Source organism: Pan troglodytes, chromosome 1, assembly GCF_028858775.2.
Source record: "Pan troglodytes isolate AG18354 chromosome 1, NHGRI_mPanTro3-v2.0_pri, whole genome shotgun sequence".
NCBI lineage: Eukaryota > Metazoa > Chordata > Mammalia > Primates > Hominidae > Pan > Pan troglodytes.
Window position 1 is genome coordinate 165,744,240 of NC_072398.2, and position 11,315 is coordinate 165,755,554.

The window sequence follows — 11,315 nt, forward strand, 5'->3', positions numbered from 1 at the left end:
GAGTCTGAGGCAGGAGAATCACTTGGACCTGGGAGGCGGAGGTTACAGTGAGCCAAGATTGCGCCATTGCACTCCAGCCTGGGAGACAGACCAAGACTCCATCTCAAAAAAAAAAGGTGACAGAAGAGACATTGCAGCTAAATACAATACCACCTGACTCTAGAATGGACCCTGTTTTGTAGTTTTTTGTTTTTGTTTTTTAAGGCTCTAAAGCACATTACTGAGTTAATTTTACAAAATTGTGTGTGTGTATATATATATATATATGTAGCAGATTAGAGAAAAATGTTTATCAATAAAAAACTTGCTGACATTAATAACTACACTGCGATTATGTAAGAAAATATCCCTATTTTAAGAAAACACACACTGAAGCCCCACACAGTGGCTTCACCTGTAATCCCAGCACTTTTGGAGGCTGAGGTGGGCAGGTGGCTTGAGCTCAGGAGTTCAAGACCAGCCTGGGCAATGTGGTGAAACCTTTTGTCTCTCTTATTAAAAATTGAAAAATATAAAAAAAAAATTTTAAAAGAAAATACACACGAAGGCATTTAGGAATAAAGAGCCATGATGCATTTAACATGCCTTCAAATGATTGGGGGTCGGGGAGGAAAGATGTGTGTATATAAAATAAAATGGGAGGAATCACTCCACCCAAACTTGAAGCCTACTGTAAAGGTACAATTTCAAAAACCGTGCAGTGTTGGCAGAAAAATAGACACATATATCAACGGAACAGAATAAAGACCCAGAAATAGAATGGACCCACGTAAATCTGTCCAACTAATTTTTGACAAAGGATCAAAAGCAATTCAGTGGAAGAAATGTGCTTTTTCAACAAATGATGTTGGAGCAATTGGACATCCATAGGAAAAAAAAAAAAAAGAGAGAGAAAATCCAGGACCCAAACTTCATACCTTATACAAAAATCAAGTCAAAATGGATTCTAGACTTAAATGTAAAACTATAAAACTTAGAAAGAAATAGGAGAAAATTTTCTAGTACCCAGAGCTATACAAAGAGTTCTGTGGCTTGTTACCAAAAGCACAATAAGAGGAAAAATCGATATGTTGGACCTTATCAAGATTATTTTTGCTCTGTGAAAGACCCTGTTAAGAAAATGAAAAGACATACTACCAACTGGGCAAAATACTTCAAACCACATAGCCAACAAAGGAGTATTTAGAATATGTAAAGAATTCTCAAAACTCAGCATTAAAAAACAAACAAACTGGCGGGTGCAGTGGCTCACACCTGTAATCTCAGTACTTTGGGAGGCCAAGGCAGGTGGATCACCTGAGGTCAGGAGTTCAAGACCAGGCTGACCAACATGGTGAAACCCTGTCTCTACTAAAAATACAACATTAGCCGGGCATAGTGGCGCATGCCTGTAATCCCAGGTACTTGGGAGGCTGAGGCAGGAGAACTGTTTGAATCCAGGAGGTAGAGGTTGCAGTAAGCCAAGATCACGCCATTGCACTCCAACGTAGGCAATATGGTGAGATTCTGTCTCAAAAAAAAAAAAATTAAAATGTGCAAAAGACATGAACGCATATTTCCCTGAAGCAGATACATAGATAACAAGCATATGAAAAGAAATTCAACATTGTTAACCATTAGGGAAATACAAATTAAAACCACAATGAGATATCACTACACACCTGACAGAATGAGGATGTAGCCGAGAAACTGAATCACTCCTACATCACTGGCAGGAATGTAAACTGGTACAGCCACCCTGGAAGAGTTTAGCAGTTTCTTATAAAACTAAACACAGAACTACCATATGACCCAGCAGTTGCACTCTTGTGTACTTATCCCAGAAAAAATGAAAACACACAAAAACCTATAAAAGGAATGCTCAGTAGCTTTACTTTGTAACAACCCAAAACTGGAAACAACCCAGGCATCTTTTAATGGGTCAATGGTTAAACAAGCTGTGGTACATGCATATCATGGAATACTAGTGAGCAATAAAAAGTAACAAACTATTGACACATATAACAAGCTCAGTGAATCTCCAAGGAATTACCATAAGTGAAAAAAGCTAATCCCAAAATGTTACATACTTTACATTTTCATTTATGTAACATTCTTAAAATGGTAAAATTATACAAATGGAGGACAAAATCGTAGCTGCCAGGGAGGAGCAGGGTGGATGTGGCTATAGAAGAGATTCTGTGGTGATGAAATTGTTCTGTGGTGATGAAACTGTTCTGTATGTATCTTTACTGTATCAATATCAACTTATTGGTTACTATATTAGATTATAGTTTTGCACAATGTTACTATTAGGAGAAAATGGGCAAAAGAGTACATGGGGTCTCTCTGTATTATTCCTTACAACTACATATCAATCTACAATTATCTCAAAACAAAACATTTTAATTTTTTTAGGTTGCATATCAACAATTTCGTATGGTTCACTTCAATACTTAAAATTCAGCTGAGTCAGCCAGGCGCAGTGGCTCACACCTGTAATCCTAGCACTTTGGGATGCCAAGATGGGTGGATCACATCCACCCATCTCTACTAAACCCTGTCTCTACTAAAAATACAAAAATTAGCCGGGCATGGTGGCGCACACCTGTAATCTCAGCTACTGGGGAGGATGAAGCAGGAGAATCACTTGAACCCAGGAAGCAGAAGTTGCAGTGAGCTGAGATTGAGCCACTGCACCCCAGCCTGGTGACAGAGCAAGACTCCGTCTCAAAAAAAAAAATTCAGCTGAATCACAATTCAACCTAGGCTCATGACTTCATGACTACACTGGACTTCCTCACTACCTCTTGCTCACTCAAGGAGGCCAAAGACCATTTGCTAAGTCTCAGGGTGGAGGTATGGAGGACTCAAAGAGGTTACAGTAGCATGGAGGCCCAGGTCTGTCAGGAAGAGTTAAATTACTCTCCCAGTTCAGAGTGAGGCCCTTAGTGGTCTAGAAAAGTAACACTCTATAATAAATTTTAGATGCAGTGGCTCATGACTATAATCCCAGCACTTTGGGAGGCCAAGGTGGGAGGATTGCTTGAGCCCAGGAGTTCAAGACCAGTCTGGGCAACATAGTGAGCCCTTGTCTCTACAAAAAAAATCAAAAGATTAGCCCAGTGCAGTGGCATGCATCTGTACTCCCGGCTACTTGGGAGGATTGCTTGAACCTGTGAGGTTGAGGCTGCAGGGGGCCATGATCATGCCACTGCACTCCAGCCTGGGAGTTTTTGAGACAGAGCAAGACCCTGTCTCAAAAAAACAACAACAAAAGAGAGAGAGACAGAGAGAGAGAGAAATTTGGGAAAAACCCATTTTATTCTTTCTCTAATTCAGAAGAATAGGAAGCTGGCCCAATGTGGTGGCTCACACCTGTAATCCCAGCACTTTGGGAGACCAAGGCCAGCAGATTGCCTGAGGTCAGGAGTTTGAGACCAGCCTAGTCAGCACGGTGAAACCTCATCTCTAATATTAGCTGGCCATGGTGGCACGCGTCTGTAGTCCTGGCTACTTGGGTAGCTGAGACAGGAGAATCACTTGATCCTGGGAGAGGGAGGTTGCAGTGAGCCCAGATTGCGCCACTGCACTCCAGCCTGGGTGACAGAGCAAATTCTGTCTCAAAAAAAAAGAAGAAGAAGAATAGGAAGCTCTAAATATGAAATGAAGAAGGAAACTGGGGAGAAGGTAGAAATTGAGAGATGTTCTCTGTCTATCAGCAATAAGCTGCTTTCTTCTACAGCAGCTCACTCTCCCTGGCATCCGGACTGAAGAAATAGGCCTTTAGAAGAGTGACCTTGGCTGGGCACGGTGGCTCACACCTGTAATCCCAACACTTTGGGAGGCTGAGGCAGGTGGATCACTTGAGGTCAGGAGTTCAAGACCAGCCTGGCCAATATGGTGAAACCTCCTCTCTACTAAAACTACAAAAATAGTCAGGTGTGGTGGTATGCGCCTATAATCCCAGCTACTCAGGAGTCTGAGGCAGGAGAATCACTTGAAGGCAGAGGTTGCAGTGAGCCAAGGTCATGCCATTGCACTCCAGCCTGGGCGACAGAGGGAGACCCTGTCTCAAAAAAAAAAAAAAAAAGTGATCTAATTAGCAAAGCTACTCAGGAATGGTGACCACGTGCCACCAATTAGGGTTGCCCTCTGTCCTGGGACCTTTTACCTGGCCTCAGGGTTAAGACACCTAGAAATCTAGTCCTGGTTAACCAAACCATCTGTAAAAGACTAGTTATGTCCTTTCTCCTCCTAGCTTACTACTTGACCACCAACACTGCTACTCACTCCTGTTAGTGGAGGAAACAACCAGATGACCTAGAAGTTCCCTTCCAGGGTCTCCCACTCTCCTTCCCTGTGCATCCTGACTCTCACTGGCTGGTCTGAAGTAGTGCTAAGTGTTAATAGCCCCATTGGGCCTGGCTTAGAGACTCACCTTTTATTCCTGGTGAGTCCTGGCACATCCAGTGGATTGAAACAGCTCCTTGGAGAGGCCTCCTTGCTCACTGCTTAGACTTCACTGGTCAGAGAAAGATGCAAGGGACATTCTTTGGCTTGCCCTTTTAGTCCAAACATCACATGATTTTATGGCACTCTTCCAACTGGAGCTGAAAAAAGACCAGAAGCCTCTGACTCCCACAATCACTGCTCGCTCCAGGCAGATCCAGTGGCAGGCTTTTGCCACAGTCTCTGGAGTCCATGGGAAAAGAATGTGGTCTGAGAGAAGATCTTCCACCAAGTGGAAACACCCAAGTGCCTGAGGCACATTCATGAGCATGAGCAACGTGGAATTTCTTTTCAAATGTCAAAAATGCAAACCAAGTAAGCCCACTTATTTGTACATCTGGTTCACTGGGCGTGGAGAAAAACAAAATGGGAAAAAAAAAATCCTGAATTCCATGCATGTCATTGTGTTTACAAAGCTAGGTCCAGAAATATGATTATGACAGTACTCAAAGTCAACAGGATACAAGATTCATGTGTGTGCATGCATGTATATGCACACATGTGTGTGGTGTGAGTGGAGGAGAGCTAGTAGAAAGGACCTAGACTTCCCAGCTAAGCACAACTGTATGAATCCTGGCTCGGCCACTGACTGACTTTACAGCCTTGGCCAACTTGCCTAACTTCTCTAAGTCTCTGTTTCCCAATCTGTAAAATGGAAATAATACCTAGCACCTAATTCACAGTTGTGATAAGTTTTGCTGTTACATGTAAATGATGAAATAGTCTCAGTAAATGATAGCTTACTATAATACTTTGTCCATTAAGAGAGACAGTGACAGACAAAAAGGATGGCTTTTTTTTTTTTTTTTTTTTTTTTTGAGACAAGGTTTCACTCTGTCACCCAGGCTGGAGTACAGTGACATGATCTCAGTTCACTGTAGCCTCAACCTCCCAGGCTCAGACATTCCTCCCACCTCAGCCTCCAGAGTAGCTGGGACTATAGGCACACACCATCACACCCAGCTAATTGTTTTATTTTCTGTAGAGACGGGGTCTCACTCTATTGCCCAGTCTGGTTTGAATTCCTGGGCTCAAGCGATCCTCCCACCTCAGCCTACCAAAGTGCTGGGATTACAGGCATGAGCCACCATACCTGACAGAATGGCTTTTTTTTTTTTTTTTTTGCAATGAATAAATAAATGTGTGGTATATGCATGTGTGTGGCTAAAGAGAGAGAAATAAGAAGGTCTTGGTTTTTGGAGAAGATCACATCCTTGAAACTTCATTATTTAAATGTCTTTCTTTTATTATGCTTGAGGAACCCTGTTGCCCGTCCTCTTTTACAGAAAGTTCCAGAATATAACCTAAACTATATAACCTAATATAAACTTATATTCCAGAATATAAGCTAAACTATATAACCTAACCCAAATGCCTCTGGAGCCACTGGAACCAACAGTGTTGTTTCACATTTCTGTTTCCCCAGTGGCAATGACAATAGGACTGTCATTAGCACAGAAAACAATTAAGGGTAGTCTCCACTTTAAATTTATTTTTTAATCTAAAGCTTACAAGATTAAAGAGTGATACCTACATGTGGCTAGTAGCTATCTATTGTATGTCATAGTCATGAAACATTTCTATCATTCCAGAATATTCTATTGGACAATCACTGCTCTAGAAACATGCTTCATGTACTTTGGGCTTGTTTCAAGATCTATATCCACAAGCAAAGCATTTTATTCCAAAGCCCTTCTTATTTCGCTATGGTTTACTCCTATTCCTTTCTCCTTCGACTAGTGTACACTGAACATCCACAAGTATCAAAACTTACAGTGGATTGTCAAATAGGCTGCACTCTCATTTTGCTAAAAAGTTCACAAGATGAAAGAGTGAGACCTACATGTGGCCAGTGGCTATCTATTGTATGTCACAGTCATGGAACATTTCTATCATTACACAATGTTCTATTGGACAAGGGCTGCTCTAGAAACATGATTCACGTACCTTGGGCTCATTTCAAGATCATTTCAAGATCTGCACAAGCAGAGAATTTTATTCCAAAGTCCTTCTTACTTCACTATGGCTTACTCCTTTTCAGAGATTTTTTTTTTTTTTTTTTGGAGTGGGGGATGGAGTCTTGCTCTGTTGCCCAGGCTGGAGTGCAGTGGCGAGATCTTGGCTTACTGCAACCTCCACCTCCTGGGTTCAAGAGATTCTCCTGCCTCAGCCTCCAGAGTAGCTGGGATTACAAGCACTCACCACCATGCCCGGCTAATTTTTGTATTTTTAGTAGAGACGGGGTTTCACCATGTTGGCCAGGGTGGTCTCGAACTCCTGACCTCAAGCAATCTGCCCACCTCGGCCTCCCAAAGTGCTGGGATTACAGGTGTGAGCCACCACACCTGGCCATAGATTATTGTTTCTCCTTCAACTAATGTACACTGAACATCCCCTGTGTATCAAACCTTACGATGGATTGTCAAATAGGCTGTACCCTCATTTTGCAAAAAGTGCATGAAATATAGACATACTGGACTATCTCCTTTGCAATGGTCTGAATGTTTCTGTCTCCCAAAATGTGTACATTAAAACCTAATCACTAGGGTGATGGTATTAGGAGATGGGGCCTTTGAGAGGTAATTAGGTCATGAGGGCAGAGCCCTTATGAATGGATTAGTGACCTTATAAAAGAGGCCCAGAGAGCTGCCTTTCCCCTTCCACCATGTGAGGACACAGCAAGAAGACATTATCTATGAGCCAGAAAGCATGCCTTCACTAGAGACCACATCTGTCTTTATCTTGGACTTCCCAGCCTCTACAACTATGAGAAAGAAATTTCTGGGCTGGACATGGTGGCTCATGCCTGTAATAACAACACTTTGGGAGGCTGAGGTGGGAGGATCACTTGAGCCTAAGAAGTCAAAGGTGTAAAGAAAGAAAAGAAAAAGAAAGAAAGAGATTTCTGTTCTTTGTAACTACCCAACTCAATTTATAGTATTTTGTTACAGTAGCCCAAACAGACCAACATACCCTCTTTTGTGGGGTTGTGGGTGGACACTCAACCCTTGGGCAAGTTATTTAATCTCTCTGACCTTCATAGCATTGTAGGGAGGATTAAACAAGATAGTGAAAAACACTTAGTAAACACTCACTAAATGGTAAGCATTATTGTTCATAACATCATCATCATCCCAGTTGGCAGGGGACACAAAGGAAAGGAAACTCAGTCTTATCCATAACAGGATAATTTGAGCATTGCAGGCCTTCCTTGAATTGAACACAGAACTGTCTTCTTATGGCATTTTGTTGCTGGTCTTTGTTCTGCCTTGGGCTACTCATTACAGCTGAAGAATACAAACAGTTGTCCCCTCCCCTGTCACACCCTCCTTCTGCTCCTTCTATATCCTTTCCCTGTCCTTTGAATATTTTCTCCTTTCACAATATCTTTCTAAAAAATAGAACCTAGAGCCCTCCTAAGTTCTTCATATATTGCCCAACTTCTATGTTCAATGTCTACCAAGATGCATGGCCATGAGAAAGGATTTAAAGCATTTTAAAAATTTTATGAAGATTATACTTCTGCAACTGAATGTTGAAACCTAAATGTAGAACGTTGTTCATATCTATTCCACACAGACAAGCACATACATACACATACATGATATTATTTACACAAATGGTGTCATAATGTACACATTGTTCATATTTTTTATTTACAATAAATATATCTGGCAATATTTCCAGTGTCGAGTTCAATTATATGACCACTTTCATGAATCTGAATACAATACTACATTTCCATTATAGAAACCAAGATTTTATCAGATGTTTTTGAGGGTGTGGAAGATTTTTTAACATTAGGTTGAGCTAATTTAGAGTCATCTAACATCTTAGAATTTTTTTCATATAAATTGTTATCAAACCAAGTTTCCCCTATCCTATATACTTTTGTAACTGAATTTTAAAACATAAATATAGAACTTAGCATTTAATTGCATTTTGTTGTTTTGATCTAGACTCAAGGTCTTTTGAAATCTTTGCTTTTTATCCAAATAGTGATCTCTCCCAGCTGTAAATCTAATCAGCATGATTTTACTTGCATCTAAGTCACTGAACCATCCAAGGCTAAGAAGGAAGCCTTGTACATGATGAAACAAGTGTGACCTTGCTTTAAATACATGGATCTACTTCCCCTCCCACTGATCTTTGCAGGAGTCTTGCTCTAGGACTACTGGATCCTGTCCCTCTGATTTTCCTCCTCCCCCATTTTAGGTCTCCCTGATGAGACGTGAGATAAAGATAGTCAAGTGTGGTGAAGGAGGGAATGCATAGTCTACTTTCCTTCTCCCTAACAGCTTTGGTGACAAAATCAAAACTCAACATAAGAGGAGTTTGAAACAATAGAGATAAAATAGGATTTGGGGTTCTACCGAAGAGCCTGGTTGGAAGTTAAATAAGATCAGAAACTCATTTGAGGAATCCATTAGTCATGAGTATATCCCCAGTCAGGAGGAAATGAAACACAACCAATCTGTTTGTAAAGTATCAGCAAACAAGAAGGAGAAACCGGGGTATCCCTTGTACATGTCACCTCTTCTTTTGCTGCTGAATCTCTAGTTTGGAGTGTGTTGAGTCATATCAATGGGTCACAAATGTCAGTTCATTGGGTTGGCAGTGCCTCGCCACTAGAGACGGTGCCGGAGTCAGCCCCCAGTTTAAGAGAACTAGACAACCACTTGGGCTGGCCTCAGGATCTGTCACCAGAAGGAAGCTACAGAACCATTGCCAACAAGGGCAATCCCAGACAAGCCCCCAAATTTGTAACTGCCCAACAGGTTCACCTTGCCCACCGCCTAGACAGAACCAATGTATCAAGAGAAGGGAATTGAAATAGAGAAAGAGTAATTCATGCAGAGCCAGCTGTGCAGAAGATCAGAGTTTTATTATTACTCAAATAAGTCTCTAAGAGCATTCAGGGATCAGAGTTTTTAAGAAAAATTTGGTGGGCGGTGGGGGGGCCTTTGAGTGGGGAGTGCTGATTGGTTGGGTCCCAGTGCAACACTTAATGAAACTAATAATTGAACTTTTTCACAGTCCATGACTTAAATGCAGATATGCAGTGAGAGAGGAACATACCTTCTTTTTAAGCACTCATGGAGAGTCACAAAATTTGACCAAAAAAAATCTTCAAAAGTTCCCTAAAGTAGGCATAATACAAAAAAAATTATTTGGTCACAATGCAATAAAGCTAGAAATTAATATCAAAACTAAAAAGCTCTTCTGCCTAGAAATCTAAAAGAAAAACTATTGAGCAACCATTGTGTGAAAGAGAATATACAAAACAACATTGGATAATTTCTGGAAAAATATTATAATGAAAAATGTTACATTTCTGAATTTGTGAGCTATTATGACAAATATCAGAAAAAATCCACAACCTTAAATACATATAAAAAATAACAAATATAAATTAATTAAATTATCAAGGGCTAGAAAACAACAAACTGAACTAAAAGAAAGCACCAGGAAGGGGATTTTAAAAGATAAAAGCATAAATTAAATGGATTGTAACATATACCCATAGTTAAAACTTCAGAAAAAAAATCAATAAAAGGGATGTGGCAAACTTTTAAAACAGGAAGTTTAAGAATTCTTATTTAATGGAGAAACATGAGAGTTGTTTCTTCTAAGGTCAGGAACAAGTCAAAGATGACATTATCTCCATCACTACTTAACAGTGTATTGGAAATATTAACTAGTGTAATTGGACAAGATAAAACAATTAAAATTAAGAAGTGGAAAATACCCTTTACCACTAAAAGAAACCAAGGCTCTTTGGAAAAATAGTTAATTCCAGGTCTTGAAAGGGAAAGTATTGGATGACTGTGAGATCTTATGCCAAAACTCACAGAAGCACTCAAACACTGATGGTGCCACATTAAAAAGAAACAAGAACAATTTGAAGAGGGTCTCACCAAATTCGGGACAATTTGAGTAAGAGAAAAAATAATAATTAGAGCTAATAAAGGAGTTTGACAAGGTGTCAGAATATAAGATCAATATACAAAAATCACTGTATTTCTACATACGAGCAATAAATAATCTCAAAACGAGTGTGAAAATTCCATTCACAACTGCATCAAAAAAATAAAGTACTTAAGAATAAACGTTTTCAAAATAAATTTTAAGACTTGTACACTGAAAATTATAAAACATCATTGAAATAAATCAAAGAGCTAAATAAATGGAAAGACATCACAAATTCATATATTGGAAGACTTAATATTGTTAAGATGGCAATACTCCCCAGATGGATCTACAGATTTAACAAAATCCCTATCAAAATCCTAGCTATTTTTCTGAAATCAACAATCTGATCCCCAAATTCGTATAGAAATGCAAGGGATCCGGAAGAGTCAAAACATGCTTAAAAGAAAACAACGAAGTTAGAGAGCTCACACTTTCTATCTTAAAATGTACTACAAAGCGGCTGGGCGCGACGGCTCACACCTGTAATCCCAGCACTTTGGTAGGCCGAGACCGGCGGATCACGAGGTCAGCAGATTGAGACCATCCTGGCTAACACGGTGAAACCCCGTCTCTACTAAAAATACAAAAAAAATTTAGCCGGGCGTGGTGGCGGGCGCCTGTAGTCCCAGCTACTCGGGAGGCTGAGGCAGGAGAATGGCGTGAACCCGGGAGGCGGAGCTTGCAGTGAGAGGAGATCGCACCACTGCACTCCAGCCTGGGCGACAGAGCAAGACTCCATCTCCAAAAAAAAAAAAAAAAGAAAAAGAAAAAGAAAAAAAAATGTTCTACGAAGCTACAACCATAAAGACTGTGTGGTACTAGCATAAAGATAGACATTAATCAATGGAATA

General features: G+C 40.3%; 1 protein-coding gene across 2 annotated transcripts in view; it reads right to left on the minus strand.

Moving 5' to 3' along the window:
- The window catches only part of DNAJC6 (DnaJ heat shock protein family (Hsp40) member C6), a 167,496-nt gene extending 162,904 nt beyond the window's left edge, over positions 1–4,592 (minus strand). Inside the window, exon 1 of one of the 2 annotated variants that reach the window (XM_063800992.1) lies at positions 4,421–4,592. In XM_063800992.1, the coding sequence (XP_063657062.1) occupies positions 4,421–4,448 (28 nt within the window). In that variant the 5' untranslated portion in view covers positions 4,449–4,592. The remainder of the gene's footprint in view (positions 1–4,420) is intronic. The other variant, XM_063801004.1, reaches the window with a different exon arrangement.
- Between the last annotated feature and the right edge of the window lie 6,723 nt (positions 4,593–11,315).